Below are 21,041 nucleotides of genomic sequence, written 5' to 3'. Positions count from 1 at the left end.
GCTAGACAGTTTTGCCCCCCAGAGAGAGCTGGACGCCTAAGAGCTTGTGTGCCCCCAGGGTGGCTCTTCACCAATGACTGACTGGTACTGCAGAATGAAAGCTCAGTCCCTTTACCTGGAATTGGGACAAAAAGTAAGCAAATTCACAGTCCAGAGTTCCCTTTTGGGACAAGGCTAAGCCACTTTCTGTAGGACTTGGCCCGATCACAGTGCTAGGCTCCTTCCTTGCCCTGCCTGCTCACCCTACTCCTTTTCCTGTTTCTCCTCAGAACACGTCCTTAATAAATTACTTGCACACAAATCCTTTTCTCGGGGTCTGCTTCTGGAGAATCTGGTCTAAGAGAGACATTAAAACCATTTTAATTGAAATATTAAGAAAAGAGTTGAAGCCTTGGCCATACTCAAGGGTTGGGTGACACAAAGATTAGGCTTTCAAAGACTTTCGAGGTGGTTAATATTGGGTGGAAAGGATGTCAAGCAAAACCAAATGTAAAGAAGTAAGAAGTTGTTCCAGAGAAATACTGGTGATCAAATAGAGAAAGAAAACAGAAGACTTGGAGGAAGATGTGATGTTTGGCCCAGGCGGTGAAGGATGGGTAGGAAGTGAAGATGTAAGGTAAAGACACCTCAGATAAAGCACAGGTATACATTTGCCAGGACTACATATACCTTGTGATACAGTAAAATAGAAAAGGAAGTTAATTAGAGAAACATTAGGAAGTGATTGGTATAGGGTCTAATTTTTCATTATATAGGCATCAAAGTGAAAACAAAGACACTGGGTTTTTGATGGGTCATTATTTATTTCTGTCATTCTGCCATGTCCAGGACAGCAGAAGCATAGGCTGGGCAAAGACAAATCAAGAGCTCCACATTATCGGTGGTACTAAGGGTATCAACAGATTCTCCTAACACGGGGAATTTTTTTTTTTTTTTTTTTTTTTTTAGTAAACAGTACTTAACGAACGGTTAGTAGACTTGCTAATGAGAGAAATGTACCTCATTCTTTACTTTTGTGGGGAGGATACAAGGGTGTGTGTGGTGGTGGTGGATGTACTGGTTTCTAAATGGCGTTCCTTTTCAAGTCTCATTCTTGCACAGGTGTCCAATCTCCAGAGACAACTTGTACACCTCCAGGGCCTTTTTCACGTCCTCTGGGTAGGGGAGACACTGTAAGAGTTTACTGCCAACTAGCACTTGCTCACAGCCCATTTGGAATTCCTAGAAGAGGTAAAAGGATAGATTCAGAGCCTTCTCTCTAACCGTGAAAGTATAGGATGTCTTCAGGATGCCTCACTGATGACAGGAAAATTAGAGTATCAAGCCCATCCTCAGGACTGGTGGAGGACATCAAAAGATACTCTGTCTCAGCAGAGTACCCAGCACTACACCAGCACTCCCCATATGCTGTGAATAACTGTTGAAGCAGGGAAGGAAGGAGGCTGCAGAAGACACCGAGGGGGCTTCTTCACAGACAACTGAAGGAATAGTTCTGACAGCTATGCAAAAGCGTAGCGTGTATTGTAGAAAATACAGGGCTAGGGGCCAGGTAACCTGGATCTACGGAACCCTCCTATCTAGGGGCTTGGTTCTTCTTTCTCTAAAATGAGAGAATTAGAACTTGCTTTAATGAGTTCACCAAATGATTTGAGGCTGATTTCCAAAGTGATTTAAACAACTCGTGAGTCCTGATATAAGTCAGATTCATCAATGTTGGTTGACAGTGCTCTGATACTGGCTACAATTTTTAGAACATGCCAGGACATCCTGAAATGTGTGACACTTACCCACTTACACTTGGGCACCGCTGGGAACCAGATTCCGTTCTCTGAGCAGGTGATGCTTTGAGAGCCAATCACACCATAGCCATCATCACACTGAACAGTAACATTTTCGGGCTCAACATACTGGTCCTTATCCACAGACAGACTTCCATTTTTGATCTCTGGTTTCAGACACAGAGCTGTAATGGAAACACAATTTTGATCATCCTGTGATTCTCAGAATCAAATCTTACAAAAGTGAAGAATCCTGAGGGGATGAGAAACACTGGTAATAAATTATAGCTGCATGCTCAGAGTTGTTCTCTACCTCCATTGATTGTATGATTATAACAACAAAAATTAATAATAGTAATGTTATGTTACATACTATTCTCTACATAAAACACTATTATTTTTCTAAAGATTTTATTGTTTATTTATTTATTTATTTTAGAGAAAGAGAGAGGGAGCACAAACAGGGGAAAAGGCAGGGGGAGAGGGAGAGAGAATCTCAAGCAGACTCTGCACTGATCATGGACCCTGATGCAGGGCTTGATCTCATGACCCCGAGATCATGACCTGAGCTGAAACCAAGAGTGGATGCTTAACCGACTGAGCCACCCAGGCATCCCAAAAACACTATAATTATCACCATTTGGCTAGAGAGAAAAATTAGGTACAGATCGTTTATGTGACTTGTCTAAGGATGCATAGCTTTTAGGTGACATGATTATGATATAAACCTAAGGATTGTGATCCTAGAATCTGAGTTTTTAAAACTGCTATATCTCAAAACCTCACTCTTTTCATGATCCTAAGTATGTAAGTTTTATTCACATACCCTTAACATCTTCCTGTGTTAAATGAAGACAATGGTGGGAAATTAGCCCTTTGAGTTGCTATTAGCAGTGTGATTTTAAAAAGGCACACCTAATCTTGGTGGTCAACCAGAAGTCTCTTATTAGGCCAACTTCATCGTGAGAAGATGAACGGGATGTATGAGGCTCTAATGGCGATATTATACCTCAAGGAGGTTTGGAATTTATCCATAAGAATTGTCATTTAAAATGAAGCAGGTGCTTACTAGAATGTTGCTAAATCCACACTGATTGTCTCAAATTAAAAATTGCTATCTCTTTGTGCAGAAACAGAACCATACACACATGGGCACTTGAATTATGCCAAAGGTAGCAGTGGGAAGGAACTACAGCCCATTTAATAAGTGGTACACAATTAATTGATTACCCCTGGGGAAAACCAAACTTCGACCCCCACTTTCTACCATAAACCCAGAGATTTCAAGTGGGTTGGCGATATCATTGTGAAAGGTAAAACAATGAAACTCTCTGTATGATCACATAGGAGAACATTTTTGTTATATTTTGTTGTATAGAATATTGCCTTGTGGTAGGCAAATATTTCTTAAACAAGACACAAAAGTTCCCAACATCAAGGAAAATATTGATAATTTGAAATAAATTGGAATTTAGAACTTAAGTTTTTCAAAACTAGAACACTCATATCCTACTGGTAGAAATATAAATCGCCATGACCACCTTTGAACAAAATTTGGCATCATCTACTAAAGGTGAGTATGTGTGTGCTCTACAAAACAGCAGTTCTACTCCTGAGCTTATTCCTAACAGAAATGTTTGCACATTAGTACCAAGAGACATGCACAATAGTGTTCATAATAGCCTAAAACATGAAAATCTCCAACTTTCAGAAAATACATAAAATGCGGTCTATTCATCCAGAGGAATATTATAAAGCAATGAAAATGAATAAACTATCACAATGTGTAAGAACATAGATGATTTTCCAAACCTAATGAAGAAAGAAGCCAGGCACAAAAGAGTGCAAGCCTGATTTCAATTATATAAAGTTAAAAAGTTGGCAAAACTAATCCATGGTGTTAGAAGGTGGAAGACGGACAATAAAGTATCCCCCAAGCTGAAAAGGCACTTTGAGACCAAAAAACAAAGCCGGCCACACCATACAGTTTACAGAGAGTTTTATTCAGGGTAACTTATTATTGGGGGTGGGGGGGAAATAAAGCCGACAATGATCCAGGCCCTGTACAGCTATTCTCCAAAATCAGTCCCCAGATTCTTTAGAGCGAGGGGACATTGTAGTAAGGGACACTCTGGGGAGATCCAAGGGTTCACGTGCACCTAATTGACAGCTAACCCTTAATTAGATTTTGTGGCATCATCTATAGGTCAGGAGGAGGAGGGACTATTTTATCTCTAAGAATCACGGGAGGCCAAAGTGAGCCTCCCCTTACATGGGCCTTGGTGGGCATTTCTGAGGTATGTATGTTAATCTCCAATGGGCCTGGAACACATAACCCCATGAGAGGTCATCAAGCAAACAGGAACAAGATGGAGGGCCAAAGATGGAGTCAGTTTTGTCAGCACTCCTCCACATGGTGTTGGTAGAGTGACCTTCCTTGGGGAGGAGAGTCAGGAGTAACTGAGGGAAGACATGCAATGCTTCTAGGGTAGGTTCACGTTGTGATAATTGTTGACCTTCAAGATTTGTACAGATTCTGTAGTATGTTACATTTTGATTAAAACTTTTATGAAAACAAAGCAAAAAGTGGTCCTCTAGATTACCTCTGAAAACATACACATTGGTAACGATGGTTACTTCCAAGACCGATAAGCTGGGTGATGGTTCAGACTTTAAAAATATTATACCATATGCATGTGTTAACTACACGAAATGAATAAATAAGTACAATTAAAAAATTGTAAGTGTTTACCCTAGCTGGGAAGAGACTCTATGGTCAGAACATTCACAGAGGCTCTACTTTTTAAAACAGGGTCATCATTGAGGTTGAAGTTACCTTTACATTCAGGGGCTGGAGACGACCAGTGGGAGTTCCTGCAGGTGATTTTAGACTCTCCAACCAGAACATATCCTTCATCACATTCATATTGCACCACAGTAGTATAGGAAAAAAATGAACTCATGTCTTTATGGGATCCATGGGCAATGCTCGGAAATATTCTGCAGTCTTGAATAGTAAAAGAGAAAGGTGGAAGACAATGAGCTAGAGTTTAATTAACAATTCAGAGTGAGGGATTCTTCTTATTTTATAGAATGAAGTCATTAAATTATACTGCAGAGGAATATTTCATTTCCTTGACAAAATCAGTAGGAATGATCTACTGAGATCTTAGCTACTTGCTAGACACTGTGTTAATAATTTTATATTTTTATACTAACTCAGGCAGTATGATCATCATTTCCATTCTAGAGAAAAGGAATCTCAACCTTAGAGGGGTCAGATATTCCACAGAAGGTCACAACTAGTAAGTGCCAGTTAAAATGAATCAAACTTAGGGATTAAGTTCATGTTTGTATCAAAGTCCACTGGTGCTTTCTGGAATCCTGCTATTTTCTGCTCTCTGTAATGATCATTGGATGCTTACTTTATAAAGCCATAAAATGGAAGTTTTGGTTGAAGAACAATACTCTAGCACAGTCAAGTAACCTCCCATAATTGATAAAGTAGGTAGCTCAGAATCTGTTAGAAAACTCTTAACACCTTCACCCAAATCAAAGGCATTAAAAGATTAGGAATTTAATTTTTAAATTCAAATTAGTCCCAGGTGAGGCAAATGTGTAGGTGCATTTCTCCTTCACACTGACAGAGGGGCTCTAAGGAGCCCACTAAGAAAAGCCGCTATATCTCTTTTCAATTTGGAGAGACATTAGAAAGAGTGGCCTAGTATCAAGCTCCTGCCTGGGAAATCTAAAATGCAAAGGTGGGCTGTCTAGTGGCCCTGCTGGTGAGGGCAAAGGACAGATTTCTGCTGCTTTGAGATTGGCCCATACTCCTGACATTATTTGGAAAAAGGGATGAGTGAGTACTTCCAGTGAATTGGAAATGGGCTGCATGAAAAAGACAGGCCTAGTGGCGTTGTCTTCAGGCCTGTGCAAAAGGACCTCCTGAGGTGGGAAGAAAGCCTCAGTAAAAATAAATCCCAGGGAGTCACTAGGTCTTTAGGAGATAGGAAAGAGGAAGTGATCAACCAGAATTGGAAATGGATCCCGGGATCAAGCAGACCAGGGAATTGCAGTTAGTAGATCCTCAGTGATGATGAAGGACCCATCAAAAAACAGCAACAACAACAACAAAACACAAGAGAGAAAGCAAGCTTGAAACACTCTTGATGCAAAGAATCTGCTCAGGTCAAGCACTGTTTCCCTTACCTCTGCTCCTTCAAAGCTTCAACTCTGAAGGAGTTGCTCTTTTAGTAATGAGGAAAAGGAATTCACCTGTGTATGAGTCAACAGTTTCCATATAGCGTTTCTTAAACTGCAGATTAGGTCTGTATCAACACTTCTCAGGTAATATCAAGGAGGCATACTTGCAATGTACTTAAAAAGATAAGGTGTAGCCATGATGTAGGAAAGATGTTAGGGTTCGAAGCCAATGGCCAAGAAAGAATTCTTGAGACATCTTTGGTGCAAAAAGGTGATTTTATGAAAGCATGGGGACAGGCAAGAAGAGCTGCACTGGGGTCATGAGGACTGGCCCATTATATACTTTCAAGTTGGGAGGGGGTTAGGGATAGTGTAAGTCTCTAAGGAATATGGAAGGAAGATTTCCAGGACCTTGAGGGGGCTAGCTATTGTTGGGAAAAGGTCATTTATTACCATCTAATAAAACCTTAGTCATGAGACCCTTTAGATGTATATCAATGAGCCATATGCTTGGGGGATGATTGCCAACACCTATCTTGGGGGGTTTAGAGATAAAGGAAGTTTCCAAAAGAATTTTTATATGTTAAAATAGGCTTACAGAATCCTGGTGGGGGGGGGGGGAGCTGGGCTAGGATTGCCTTTTGGCCTTAGCAAAGTGTCAACATTGAGGCCCCTGAGTCCCTAGAGGAAGGTCACTCTGCCTGTTTTAAGGACTTGTCAATGAGCTGTAGGTAGTAAGGAAACTTAATAATTTTTCTTCTGCCTTTGTTTCCCACATCAGCCACATACATAGTTATAACACAGGTCTATACCAGTCACTCTAGTGCCAGATTAGGACAGGAAATGAGTTCTATAGGAGAAGGTGTTGGCGGGAAGGAGGGAAGACCTCCAGGCGTAGGCTGGAGATAGGTCTCGAAGGATGGGTGGAAGTTGAGTGGTTGGTAGGAGATAGGAGAGGCAGAGCAATACTGGGGCAGTGAGCAAAACCTGGCATCAGAAGCTTGTTACTGTGAGGGAAAGGAGCTTCCGGTTAGAGCTGACAGACATTAAGTACCATTTCAGAGGATTGGGGCCATGGGAAATGGGAAGAGATGAGGGAACAGAAGGTAAAAGGGGAACGGAAATGGAACCATGAAGAAATAATTGAAAGACGTTACAAATTTTATAAGGCCTTCCCCTGTCACTTCAGACTGTACCAGAAGGGTACTCAGAGATGAAGCTGGAGAACTGGAAAGTCCCCTGAGCATGAAGTCCTTTATCCTGCCACTCAATAATAAATAAACATTGCCACTCAATAATTTTCATGCATCCGATGTGAAAAATCCTCTTCCAGATATTGCTTCTTTAATTAGCCCATGCTTGCCCCCTGACCACTCTCGGTGATGAAGAAAGCACGGCTTCCACATTTTTAAATCAATAAGCCAGCTCACCTAGGAGCATTCAGCTATTATTTTAGGGTTGGGGGTTTTCCCTCTAAACTATCTCAAATCCTCAGTTTTTATGCCATGATAGCTGTTTCAGAGAATATGGTAATAAATACTTTTATGTATGAAAATTAATTCTCTCAGATAAAAAATAATGTCAGCTAACAAAAGAAGAAAATAGCACTTTGCTTAAAGGAAGTTTCTATTTAAATAACAGAAAAACAGATTCATTTCCACAGCAGCAGGCCTTCAATTGGTTCTGGTAAGTTCTCTCAAACACTTTTGTTTCTCATTCTGACAAAAATTTCTCTACATTTCAGTAACAATGTCTTACACTTATATAATGGTTTACAGTTCACAAAGTACCCTATAATTTCATGTCAGAAAATTTACACAGTATTTGATAATAACAGAAAATATATTTAAAAATTTTTATTTATCATTAGTTTTTAATCCCAGTGTAGTTAACATACACTGCAATATTAGTTTCAGGTGTGCAACACAGTGATTCAGTACTTCCATACTACACCCAGTCCTCATCACCAAAAATCCACTCCTTAATCCCCATCATTTATTTCACCCATCTCCCCACCCATCTACCATCCTGTAACCATCAGTTTGTTCTCTATAGTGAAGAGTCTCTTGGTTTGTCTCTTTTTTTCTTTCTTTCATTGTTTTGTTTCTTAAATTCCGCAGATGAGTGAAATCAGATGACATTTGTCTTTCTCTCACTGACTTATTTCACTTAGCATTATCCTCCCTAGCTCCATCTGACAACAGAAAGTAGTTCTGCTTTTTGGATGGAAATTATTTCTAATCAATCAGTAACTAAGATTGTGGATGGCATAATTAACCTATTTGGAAAGTAAATTTGTTCTAAGCATCTTGGAGCATTGAAATATAAGAAACTAATTTGAAAATTCAAGATTATTCTTTGCTAAAGCAGTCTCACGAGGAATTTTGCATATCAACACTTTTCTATTCTAGACATAACAACAGCTTCTACCTGCATTAAAATAATTTCCTTTACATTTTAAAATTATTCATTTTTATTAATACATAGTTCATTATACTCTCTCAAAAAGTTTATGAATTACCACTATTTGACTATATTCAGTTAATTCTTAATTGAGTACTTGTCCTCCATATCTTAGAGAAACTACCCTCCTTTCCCCATAACTACTGTACTCACCACACAAGCCAGAAGGGCACAGCAGTAGGGTCAAGACCCCAAAGAGGAACAGTGCTGGGAAAGTGCTCTGCGAGTTGGGGGCCATGGCACAGAGTCTCAGAGGTGCCATACTGGGGCTCAGTGTTCTCAGACACTTGAATCAATATGAAGAAAAGAATTCTAAGTAACAATTGAAATGGTGCCTAAGCCAACATAACCAGCCTTGGCAAAGTTTCAGCTGTGTGTCACTAAAGGGGAGGGACAGGGGGAGTGACCAGAAGACCAGGTGCTGAGCACAGCTCTGACATGGGTCAGCTGATAAGGCCCCCTTCTTGGAGAGAAGAGTCTGGAGATGGATGGGTGAGCCCTCCGGGATTCTGTATGTAGTTATTGTTCTAATCCTAGACTCCCTTGCTGTTCAGCTGGGGCACATGATGAGTTCCTTTCTGGATATATCCATAATTCCTCTCTGAATAAACAAGAGCAAAAAGGCACAAGGGACGGCAGCTCATGATGCACAGTATATGTGGTGGGTTCTACAGGAATTAGAAGTCATAGCATGAGAGAAAATAGAATGTCTGAGAAGTGGTGCCTGTTTGAGAAGTGATTTCTGTGATGAGAAGTAGGTATAACTTGCCCATAGAAGAATGGATTTTTTTAAATCTTGAAAATTAAATTTCTCTCTAGATAGCACATAGTCTAGGCAGAACAGAGTAGTGTGAGTCTCTAAGTGTGAAAATACTCAAGAATCCAGTCCATACAATTACAATTATAATTACAATTACAATTATGATTACAGTACCTCAGTGGGAACCTCTTTTCCCTAATTCCTGGGTTTTCTAATGTACATAAAACATCAAATGCTTCACTCTGTGAAACTAACTGTTCTAATGTGGAAGTTATTCTAGTCTGTGTTTGCAACACAGAAAAAGCATGCACTGAAAGTTAAATGGTTGAAGATGATTAATTAAGGAGAAAGGAAAATTTCTTATGACTTTCAGAATATCTGAATGATGCTGGATCCTGGAGAACCTAGCATTTTGCTTCTAAGCACTAAACACAACTGGATGGAAGCAACATTTGTTATTCTTCTTAGATTGTTAACCCCAAGACTAAGTTTCCCATAAAACCACCTGGGATTGCCTGGTTATTCATCCAGATCACTTCTTAAATTTAGTCTCCTTAAGTGGGACAGATGAAACTACCAACCTGGATTCTCTATCTTGCCCACCAACTGTGAATATCTGTTCCTTGAAGAGACAAAGATGGTTGTTTAAACAAAAGAGCAAACTCTGGATATTGTCCTAAAGTGATCTTCACTACTCAGCTGAACTAGAATGATTGCAACACACCAGTAATAGCCAAAAGGCTTATCCCTCGGAAACAAGAGTTACCAAATATAGTTGAACAAAATTCTTTGGAATATTAAGGGAAGCACAATTAAATTTCAACTTCTTATAGACAAAAGAAAGCAAGTAAATCCACTAAATAGTTGCTTCCTTTAAAAAGAGGAACCACAATAAAGAAAAGTAATTTAAATGATCAATCAACATGTTTTGTTAACCTGCCTTTAATCTTTAAATATGTACTATACCAGAACTTTGCATAAATTGTTATAATGAGACCTCAAAAACTCCTGTGACACAGCTCTTGCCTGCCTTGTTGCATAGATGAGGAAATAGGTTCAGATAAATTAAGTAAACTGCCCCCTAAACTCCTCAGATAATTAGCGGCTTAGCCAAATTTTGAACCCAAGACTGATACTTAAAATCCAAGCTTTTTCTTTAAACCAAAAGAATTTGTATTTTTTTGGCTAATGATTTTCTGTCAGGACACTGAATCAGCCATTTGGGAGTAAATCAACATCACTGGCTTTTACCCAAAGGTCTGCCCACTCTCCAGATGCTGCTGGCACTGCAATTAATGGTTGAGGCTCATGACCAACAAAGCCTGTACTGTGATGACAGGAGCCACCTCATTCCTGATATAGGAAGTTATACCCTGCTCCCTCAGGAGCAACCAATGCCTGAATGATCCTGGGATACAAAAGCTCTGATTCCTTGCCCCAAGTTTGGACACCTCTGTGGTACAACTGATGCTCTAAAGCCCACTGTGCGTCAGGTGAAGGTTACACTTAACCTGAGAGTACATTTTTGCTCAGTTCCTTTCCCTCTTGTTGTTTCATTCCCTTATAGTTCCTTTTTTTCCCCTGAAAAGCACACCACCAAAAATCCATATGCATCTGAATCCCTTCTAGAGACATAGACTAAAGACAGTTTATACCACGAGTGGGTCTAGGAAGCAAACTCTAAGAATGAGATTCTAGAATTGGATCACCCATCAGCCAACTGAGGACCAAGACTCTATCACTGGTGAAAGGTGAAGTATCAATAGCACTGGCTTACTGTAGCGTTGCAACTATGAACATTTTCACCTGGTAAACTGTCATGAAGCATAGATGGAGAAAGATGCACTGGTTAGTGAAATATCCCTAACATTTGAGAGGTGCAGTGAAAATAGGATTGTGAAAAAGGATTGTGAAATTGGGTGGCTAAGTACTGTTGATTAAGCTCAGCAACCCCTTAGCTGAAATGAAAGTTCAAGGCAATCAATCACAATTCAAATCCAAGTGTGAAATTCAGGAGCCCTTCCCTGCCCCCATTAGTATTTAAAGAAACTCTTATATCAGCTAGCTTGGAGACTGATTATACTAAGGACCAGGGTCAGGATATAATCATAAAACAATAGTAAAATTTTAGTAAAAAATAAATTCTTAGCCTTGGCAAGTCTCTACTAAAAGTTTACCCTTATGGAAGGAGTGGTGCCCTTAGACTTGGCATTAGGATATCCAGGTAGATGCACTACAGAACCTTGAACTCCAGATTTCCCTAAACCCAAAGAGCTTATATAATTGTCCCAGTTTCCCTTGTTATGAGATAGTGCCCCTGCTCCTTGAAGACCCTGCAGAGGAATCAAATACATCGGGTATCTTATAAGTTCATAACTGCTCTCCTCAAGATCTGCCCTCATTCACCTCCAGGCATCAGACCACTTACTGAAATCAAATCTCAGTATGAACTGACTAAGGATAGGCTGAGCCTGCTAAGAGAGGAGAGGAATCATATGCAGGATCTGTGAGACCTAGTTAGCACGTACTAGGAGTTGGGAGAGTATGCCTAGGAGGGGATCATAAGGCTGGACAAGGGAGAGTTTGTCAGAATGGGGACACTGTTCCATAACACAAGATAGCAATGCAAGTGCCCTGGGAGTCAGCTCTTGTATGCTTCTGGGATGCTTTTGGAGGCTTAGGAAAAATGATGGTCAAAAAATGATATAAAGATGCCAGAACTGCTAAGGCAGACTAAGCAGGAAATTATTAAAGACTCAGAGAAGTAGACATGTTAGAATGATCTATTTTAGGGGCACTAGGGTGGCTCAGTTGGTTAAGTGTCTGCCTTTGGCTCAGATCATAATCCCAGGGTCCTGAGATCCAACCCTGCGTCGGGCTCCCTGCTCAGCAGGGAGTCTGCTTCTTCTTCTCCCTCTGCTCTTTCCCCTGCTCATGCTCTCTCTCTCTCTCAAATAATGATAATAAAAAGAATGATCTATTTTATAAAACCAGAAGACCTACCAGCTATTTTCTTCATGAGAGCCCTGAGGATGTACCATTTACCAGGACAATAAGGAATGCCCCAGTGACAGGGACCAATATTATAAAGAAACTTTATTCTGGCCAACTATCTGTAGGCTGCATTTTTGGTAGTAGATGCTATTATCAAATGTGGCTGCCTAATAGCAGTGGGGATTATAGTATCCCAGGATAGCAGGACTAAGTAACAGCACTTAATCTTCAGAAGCAGATTGGGTGAAAAATACTGGAGGGCCAAGACTAAGTGATGCAAGAATGTGCCTAGGATGCAAAATCAAAGTAGCACTTATTTTCAGGGTTGTGCAAGTACTGACCCTCAAAATGAGTGTCTCCTCAAGGATGAGGCATGTAAGGCAGCAAGGCTGGCAGGCAGCCAAGGGAGAGAACATCTTACCTGTAGGAATCTCTGAAGAGGGTTAATAGAATATGGTGTTCCTTAGGGTAAGGGTCTGTTAGCATAGGTATTGCATGATACATAATTAAAAAAGTTCAAGAATGAGTGATCCAAAGACTGAGATAAGCTACTCCAATAAAAAGTCATGATCTTTTGCCCAATTATGTTTTTTTAACTTGGCTATTTTCTCCCCTGTTCTCAGACTTAAAGTAAGGACAGATCCTTATGAGGAAGGACCATGTAACACCAGAGCAAGTATATGAGTTTCCCAAAGGAAACTTGAATAATTTACTTTAGTAATTGTGCACTAGGATCTCTAGAGACTTGTTGGATCTGAGCTGTCTATGATACCTGGGAACAAAAAGTATCACTATAACCCCAGTTAAAATAGAAGCTACAGGAGCCAGGCAATAAAAGCATCCCGAGTTCATGTTTATTTCACAATGATTCATTGGGCTTATGGACCCACCTGGCAGTCATTTCTGTGGCTCTCAAGAGTACACAGTTTGTAGCAGTTTGTAGGACCCTCACATTAGTTTTCTGACCTTTGAAATGAGAGCTATCAAAGTAAGAAAACCCATGTAAAAAAATCTACAAGTGATACTTAATACTGAAACACTAAATGATTTTCCCTTAAGATTAGGAATCAAGCAGGATATCTACTCTCATCATTCCTGTTCAGCAATATATTGGAGGTCTAGCTAGTGCAATAAGGCAAGAAAAATAAATAAAAGGCACTCAGTTTAGAAGGCAGAAACAAAATTGTGTTTATTTTCAGACAGGATTGTTTATTGGGTAAATGCCAAAGAATTTATAGAAAACCTGCTACTACTTGTGAAAGAATTTCATAAGGTTACAACATACATGATCAATATATAAAAGTCAATTGTATTTCTGTATACTAACAATGAAAAATTGGAAATCTGAAATTTAAAAAGTACTACCATCTCAAGGGCAATATGCTAGTGACAAAAGCCATTTTCAAAAGGTCACATACCAACAAACGTTGTCAAGGTGACAAAATGATAGAAATGGAAAAGAGATTAGTAGTTACTCGCGGTGGGCATGGTGGGCCAGGGGTAGGGTGTGAATATAAATGTAGAGAGGTAGTTCAAGGGGAATCTTTGTGGTGAGGCAATAATTCTGTAAATAGTGTAGAATTATACACACACATTGAGCCAATGTCAATGTCCTGATATTATCAATATTATTCTAGTTCTCTAAGATATAACCATTGGGAGAAACTGGGTGAAGGGCACATAGGACCTCTCTCCACTAGCCTTGCAATTTTCTGTGAACCCATAATTATTTCAAAATAAAAAGTTTTAAAAATGACACAAGCTCCATGTAGTGCATGGTAGCTGAAAACTCCAAAGCATTCATGAAAGAAAGCAGAGAAAGCCTCATTAAATGGAGTAATATACTGTGTTCATGAGTTGAGTTGAAAGACTCAACATTATTAAGATATCTGTTCTCCTCAAATTGATCTAGAGATTCAAAACATTCCAAACCAAATCCCAGCAGATGTTTTGTAGAAATTGATGAGCTATTTCTAAAATGTGCACGAATCAGCCAAGGCCCTAAAATAGCCAAAACAATTTTGCAGAAGAATAAAATTTAAAAGACTCATACTTCCTGATTTCAAGATTTGTTATAAAGCTACATGATCAACACATTGTGATATTGGCATAGGAATGGACTTACGGATCAATGGAAAAAAATTAAGTCCAGAAACACACTAACACATATATGGTTAATTTTAGACAGAGGTGCCAAGGCAATTAAGTGGGAAAAAATATAGTCTTTTCAATGAATGTTTCTCAATAGAACAATTGGTCATCCATATGCAAAAAAAAGAAAAGAAAAAGAAAAAAGAACTTTGACTGCTCTTACTCTTCACCATGTGCAAAAATTAACTCAAAGTGGATCATAGACATAAATGTGAAACTAGCCATTTTGGGAACTACTAGTTTAAAAGAGACAGTATTTATTTATTTCTCTATGTATTCCACAGTCTATTTTCATAACAGAAAAAAAAGCTTCTCCTGTGGAACTAGTATTTTCTTTTACCAATGTAAATACTTGCTTCATTATATTTTCTATTTTAGTTTGACTGAAAATAAACAATAAAAATTACTATATAAATTAAATTTTAGAAAATTAACTTCTATCACTCGTAGTTTTGATTTTTCATTTGTATTTTAGCAAGTTATATTATGCATACTTATTATAAGCTGATATATTCTATTTTTTTTGAAATTATTGTGTTTCTACTGGGTACTGAGCTAAACCTAAAGGAAAAAACCTACTTAAGAAAACTCTTCAGCAAGAAAATTTTTCAGTTATATAAATATGCATCATTTGTTAAGTATAAATACTCATAATGAATGATAATCTTATTTTCAAGCCTAAAAATATTGGCGTCAGACAATTGATGATCTGCCAAAATGATGGGAATACAGGATTAGGAGCTATTCACAGGACTATTTGTGAATCAGAAATTTTTGGAAAACAGTGTTCCTTTTCTGATCATTTGTATCCCTCATTAGAAAACAGCAGCTTGGGACACCTGGGTGGCTCAGTCATTAAGCGTCTGACTATTGATTTCATCGGGTCTGATCTCAGTGGACCTCAGTGTCCTGAGATCCAGCCCCAGGGTCCGGTTCCTCACTCAGTGTGGAGTCTGCTTGAGATTCTTTCTCCCTCTCTATATGCCCCTCCCCCCCACTCGCACACACTCTCTCTAAAATAAGTAAATAAATTTAAAAAAAAGAAAGAAAATGACAGTTCAATCCATAGTCTCCATTCATATATATTCTCTTTTTCTCATATATAAATTTTCATCTGAAATCTCTGATTTACCAACTTCCTTCTCCCCAAGACACTTTCTAGGGATGGGAAAAATCATTTCAAGAAGGAAAGCATTATCAGTGCTGACAGGGTGAACGTTTTACGTTGCATTAGAAACAGGCTGAGGGGTTTAGGGAGAAGCAGAGAGGCAGTAATCTCATTTTGCATGGTAGAAATTCAAGTTAATAAAGAAGCAGGCAGGAAACTGGAGAATCTTTTTCAGAAGAAACTGAACAGCAATAGAGAAGACACCAGTAAACACTGATATTTGGGAAATCCTCTGAATGTGTTAGGGTATAAGCTAAGTTGCTAAAACAAAGGCAGAAATTCATATCTCTCTTAGGCCACAATCCAGAAGTAGAGACATATTCAGGTTGGTCAGCTGCTCTGGCCAGTGAGGTCATCTGAGGGTAAGGTCCCTTCCCTCTTTGTCACTCATCCTGTGGGGCATTGTCTTCATCCGCATGGTGGAAGCTGGCTCACCAACACCCTGTCAGCATTTCAGAGTGAAAGGGGAAGTGGAAGGTAAGCAGCTTCCTTTTTAAGAAAATGATTAGGAAGTTGCACCCATTAAGAGGTTGCTCCAAGGGAGCATGTGCCCTGCTGATATTTAAAGGGGTGAGGGTAGTTCTATTACTTAAAGGAGGTAAGTCCTGAAAATGGATACGGGGAAACAATTAGCAGCCTCTGCTGTAGCTCCCAAAAAGAAAGAATAGCTTACTGATTGGTCTCCCCAAATATATAGAACTTAAATTAGCTTATGTGGGTCTTATTCTTAAGAATGAACATATAGGGAGTGCCTGGGGGGCTCAGTCAGTTAAATGTCTGCCTTGGGCTCAGGTCAGGATCCCAGGGCCGTGGGATGGAGCCCTGCATTGGGTTTCCTGCTCAGCATGGGGCCTGCTTCTCCCTCTCCCTCTGCCGCTCCCCCTGCTTGTGCTCTCTCTCTGTCAAGTAAATAAATAAAACCTTAAAAAAAAAAAGCAGAGACTAGAACTTCCAAAGAAACTATTATTAATATTCTATATGTGAGTAGTCATTATATCCATAAAGAACAGAACACTTTTTTAAAATGCTGTGAACATTTTATAAAATTAATAAAACAATTAAAATACAAAGGCAAGGAAATATTCCCAAAGAACATGGGGGAGGGGCAAAACAGAGTTGATGGTATAGGAAGCAGAAAGAAAATATAAGTAAGTGATAGGATTGACAAAGGAGGTCCAACATGTGACCAGTAGGATATCCATAAAGAAAAAGAAAAAATAGAGAAGAGAAAATTACTGAAAAAAAATACCAAGAAAATTTCTCAGAAAAAAAAAAATGAGTTTCCTCATGGAAGAAAAGGGAGAAAGAAAAAAAAATCCTGTAGACTCTGTAATAAAAATGGCTTTTGACTTTTCAATTGCAATATTGGAAACTTGCACAAAGAAGATACTCTTTAAAAGTTCTAGAAGAAAGTTATTTTTAGCCCAGTTTTCTACACTCAATGAAATTATCAACCAAGTATTCAAATAAAGAGTTTCACATATGCAGAAGCTCAGTGTTTTACTTACTTTCTTATTTACTTTCACAGCATCAACTGTGAGGACATAGTATATTTTCCTAGGCAGCTCATTAAGGACATTCTCCAGTAAGTAGAGGAAATAAACCAAGGAAGTGGAGAACGTGAATCCAGCAGAAGCAGAGCAGGAAGGTGAGTGTACAGATGTGAGAACGCCCACTTACACTGAAGCATGTAGCAGACACCGCCAAGTTCCTGCACACTCTGGACAACTTCGAGACATCAGTATCTGCTTTGTTTGCCCAGGCTTTTTCAAGAACTACTGAAGGTTATTCTGACAACAGGACAGCAAGTCAAAAATATCAAGTAATTGGGGCGCCTGGGTGGCTCAGTTGGTTAAGCATCTGCCTTCGGCTCAGGTCATGATACCAGGGTCCTGGGATCAGGCCCCACATTGGGCTCCCTGCTCAGCAATGGGCCTTCTTCTCCCTCTCCCTCTGCCCCTTCACTGCTAGTGATCTCCTGCTCTCTCATTCTGTCAAATAAATAAATAAAATCTTTTTAAAAAATCAGGTAATTAACACTTCCCAGTAGCAGACCTTAATATCCTCAATATCTGTAGAAGTTACTGTATCAATACCCTAGCTACCTTGCCCTGTGAGAAAGATAACTCTCAGGTATAAAACTTCATGGTTTCCCCACGGATTCAGGTCACCCACGGAGGTCGGTGGCTTGACAATGCACCTCTTATTGGCTGCCTTGCCTTCTCTGTCTCACTGCTCCACTCAATTTCTCAAATATTCATAAATATTTTGAGCACATATAGAACAATTCATCAAGTATTCCGAGTAGATAATGCACTTAAAACATCAATTATCTAATTACCTGACACTCAATGAACTCAAGACTGAGTTTTTGCATGGAGAACGCAATATGATACAATACAAAATATAGATTAGGTTTCCATGCTATTCTTCCCCCCCCGAAAAAATATTTATTCTAATGTAAATGAAGAGTGGAATACCTTGTTTAAGATATAAAACTAATTCAAATAGCACTTAATAAAGAAAAGAAGTGGTGTTTAAAAATTATTATTTAATGATTGAAGACTTCTGAGTGAGGCTTGGTGGCAACAGGAAGGAGATGAGGAGGGTGTCGTCACCCTCACTAGTGGGAGAAGGTGAGTGGAAATCAGTGAGAGCAAGTCAATGAAACCGTTACCCATATCTAACCCTAAGGAACTGGTTAACATCCTCTTTTCCGGGCCATGCAGACCTTGGAAGTACATAGAAAGCACCACTGCGGGAAGCTAGATACATAAAATGGGCATCTGTGGGTGGTGTGCCCATACAGGCGATTCACCAGCATCTTGGGGATGGTGGTGGGGGTAAAAAAATTTCAAGAAGAGACGTGTTGCTGAGGAAGAAGTACAGGAGGCTGTGGAGGTGAGGTCCAAGAGGATGGCCAGGATGGTAAGCAGATTCCCCACGCCCCCAACCAGATACAGGCCGGAGGACAGACCAAAGAGCCCTTGCCTTTGCAGGGGCTGCTCAGGGAGGCTGAGGAGGATGAATGCAAAGATTCAGTCTGTTTGTCCGTGTCCAGGCAGTTCTAGAGCCAGAAGCAAGGGCGTCAACTGTGAGTGGACTCCTGGGGAAGAAACGGATTCTCGAAAAAATTAAAAAAAAAAACAAAAAAACAAACAATTAAAAGAGCCTAAAACTCACAAAAAAAAAAAAAAAAAAGAAAAAGAAAAAGAAAGAAAAGAAACGAAACAGATTCTGGCATTGTGTGCCAGAATGTCCTGCCCCCCTCCCCCCCCATCGTGCATCTCACTAACCCCCTGAGCCTCAGTTCCCTCATCAGTTTCAGGGGACTAATCATTCTAACCTCTTAAGATCATTACAAGGAGTAAGTGAGAAAAATCTGTTTTAAGGGGCTGAAATTCATGCCTGACATACAATATGGGCAACTACTTTTGTTAGTGAGAATTTCTAGTGATGCTATAAAAATAGTGATATGTAAAATAAAAATAAAATGGACATCTGTTTGGGTTTCCTTTGCTTACAATTATAAAGCTCCTGCTAACATGAAACCATGGTGGCAATTGAGTTCTGTTTTCATTTTGTTTTTTTTTGTGATACCTCTGCCCACCTCCTGATAAGGCAAAGGCAATTATTTTTCTGTATGTTCTAAAATTTATTTTTAATGTTTGGTATAAAATTATTCAGGCGCTTACCCTTCCTCTCCCTCCAAGCATCAGTGAGCATCAGACTGAACAAATTCCTCTCTTATAAATTCTTCTGATAAGGCCTTTCTGTGCCTTTTAGTCTCACCTACAACCTTAACAGTCTTCTCCACTTTCATGGATCAGATTTTCAGTAAATAAAGTGGGAAATGATATTTAAAATGCACACAAATTTAAATGACAAGTAACAGATTTTCTCCTCCTGAGAAAATGTCTGAGGCACCCCAGGGGCTCACAGCACATCCTCATGCCCTGAACCAACAGGGAAAACTCAACATTCATCATAATGGATTTTTAACCTATTTGTAAATTTTAATCAAGTTGTTTTTCAGGCAGGTTTAGTAAATATTTGATTGGTGAGACTGCACATAACAAAAGACATCTATAAGCCCAGAGTCCAATGGTAGGTGGAAAATTAAATGATTCTCTAAGAAAATGGAAAGAATTCTGTTGGAGCCAATTAATACCAAAGAATGCAGAGGTCTGATGAAGGGGGAGGCTGAGTAGAGAGAGAGAGAGAGTGAGAGAGAGGCCAGAACAGATGTCCGAAGAGAGCCACAGAGAAAAGTGAACTGCGGAAGAGACCAGCTGTGCTCTGCCCACATCCCTAACTGGAGGCTGATGCAGGCACCGCCACAGTGCCCTCCCTGACGGTGACCCCCGTCCTCGGGAGCCCAGTCAGTGGGCCCACGGTGCTGGCCGTCAACACTGTTGGAGCAAGTCTTCACCGATGAGAGGAGGGAACTGGTGGATAAATGCTCCAGGTGCTCACCTGGAAAGGCTACTCAGAATTGTGTCCCACATGCTCTCAGAGCACAGTCGGCGTAACTGAGCACCCTTTAGCAACCACAGTAACCACCCCAATCAAGCTCCTTCCTTCAGCTGTCCTCCCTTTCTCATCTGATCACCTCACTACCCACTCGCTGCTTTCTGGGCCACCCTCCAAGGAAACTAGTAACCCACAAATCCTTGTCTAAGGGGAAACCCGAAATAAAGATCTACCGATTTCCTAGAAGCAGGTGCAGGCAAATGGCTTTAAGGACCATCAGTAGTTACCTTCCATGTTAGGTCGGTTTCTCTAACAGTTCCAGCCCCTCTGTTACATCGAAAGTCCAGTGAAAACCTTTGAGACCCCACTGCCTCTGCAGAGTATATTTGGTGAAATAAGAACAAAAAAGGCCAACGTTCCCCCATAGAGGCAGGTGAACAAAGAGAGAAGAGACGAACAAAGGGGCTGGGACACGAATGAGAGATTTCAGAGGATGCAGGCCTTGGAGTGGGTGGTGAGTAGAAGGAACAACAGTGTCCAAGATACCCCAAGATACACAGGGGATTGATGGAGGTTTCTCCTCATGTGGAGGATACTTGCTCAGACCCTTTCACTTTTCAGATGGAGGACTTGGGAACACACAGGTGGCCTCCATGTGGGCCTCATTCATCAGTCTATCAGAGTTTGTTTTCTCAAAATGGAAGAAGGAAGAAGGAGGTCCAGACACAAACACGAATCCCTTTCCTGTCAAGCAGAAGTCTAGAGGTAGCATTAGTGAGACAGAGGGCAAGTGCATGGAGGTTGGGTAAAGGGCAGGACTCCCTTCAAATGGGGAGAATGGACCAGGATTTGGAGGTGTGTTGACATTTAATCTAAGTACTGAAGACCTGGGGGATTTGCACTTGTGGACGTGTGCAGTGAGGCAATCCGGGGAGATGCTTTGCTGTGAGCCCACGTCCATGTCCAAGGCCCTTACAGTAAAGGAAATGCACTAACTTTATGTAATGGGTGTGTTTAGGGACCTCATTAAGGACAGACCACAAAGACAAAA

At 40.1% G+C, this 21,041-nt stretch overlaps 1 protein-coding gene across 1 annotated transcript; it reads right to left on the bottom strand.

Moving 5' to 3' along the window:
• Positions 1-799: 799 nt before the first annotated feature.
• Positions 800-8,765, bottom strand: LOC113933371 (apolipoprotein R-like). Its single transcript, XM_035722508.1, has 4 exons — positions 8,598-8,765; positions 4,615-4,785; positions 1,788-1,963; positions 800-1,221 (listed from the first exon to the last, which is right to left on the bottom strand). Exons 1-4 carry the CDS (start codon positions 8,704-8,706, stop codon positions 1,081-1,083), a joined length of 597 nt encoding a protein of 198 aa, XP_035578401.1. The 5' UTR covers positions 8,707-8,765; the 3' UTR covers positions 800-1,080.
• Positions 8,766-21,041: the final 12,276 nt, after the last annotated feature.

The sequence above is a fragment of the Zalophus californianus genome, chromosome 10, assembly GCF_009762305.2.
Source record: "Zalophus californianus isolate mZalCal1 chromosome 10, mZalCal1.pri.v2, whole genome shotgun sequence".
Classification (NCBI taxonomy): domain Eukaryota; kingdom Metazoa; phylum Chordata; class Mammalia; order Carnivora; family Otariidae; genus Zalophus; species Zalophus californianus.
The sequence above is the reverse complement of the archived record's forward strand: the minus strand, read 5'-3'. Positions and strand labels throughout refer to the sequence as shown.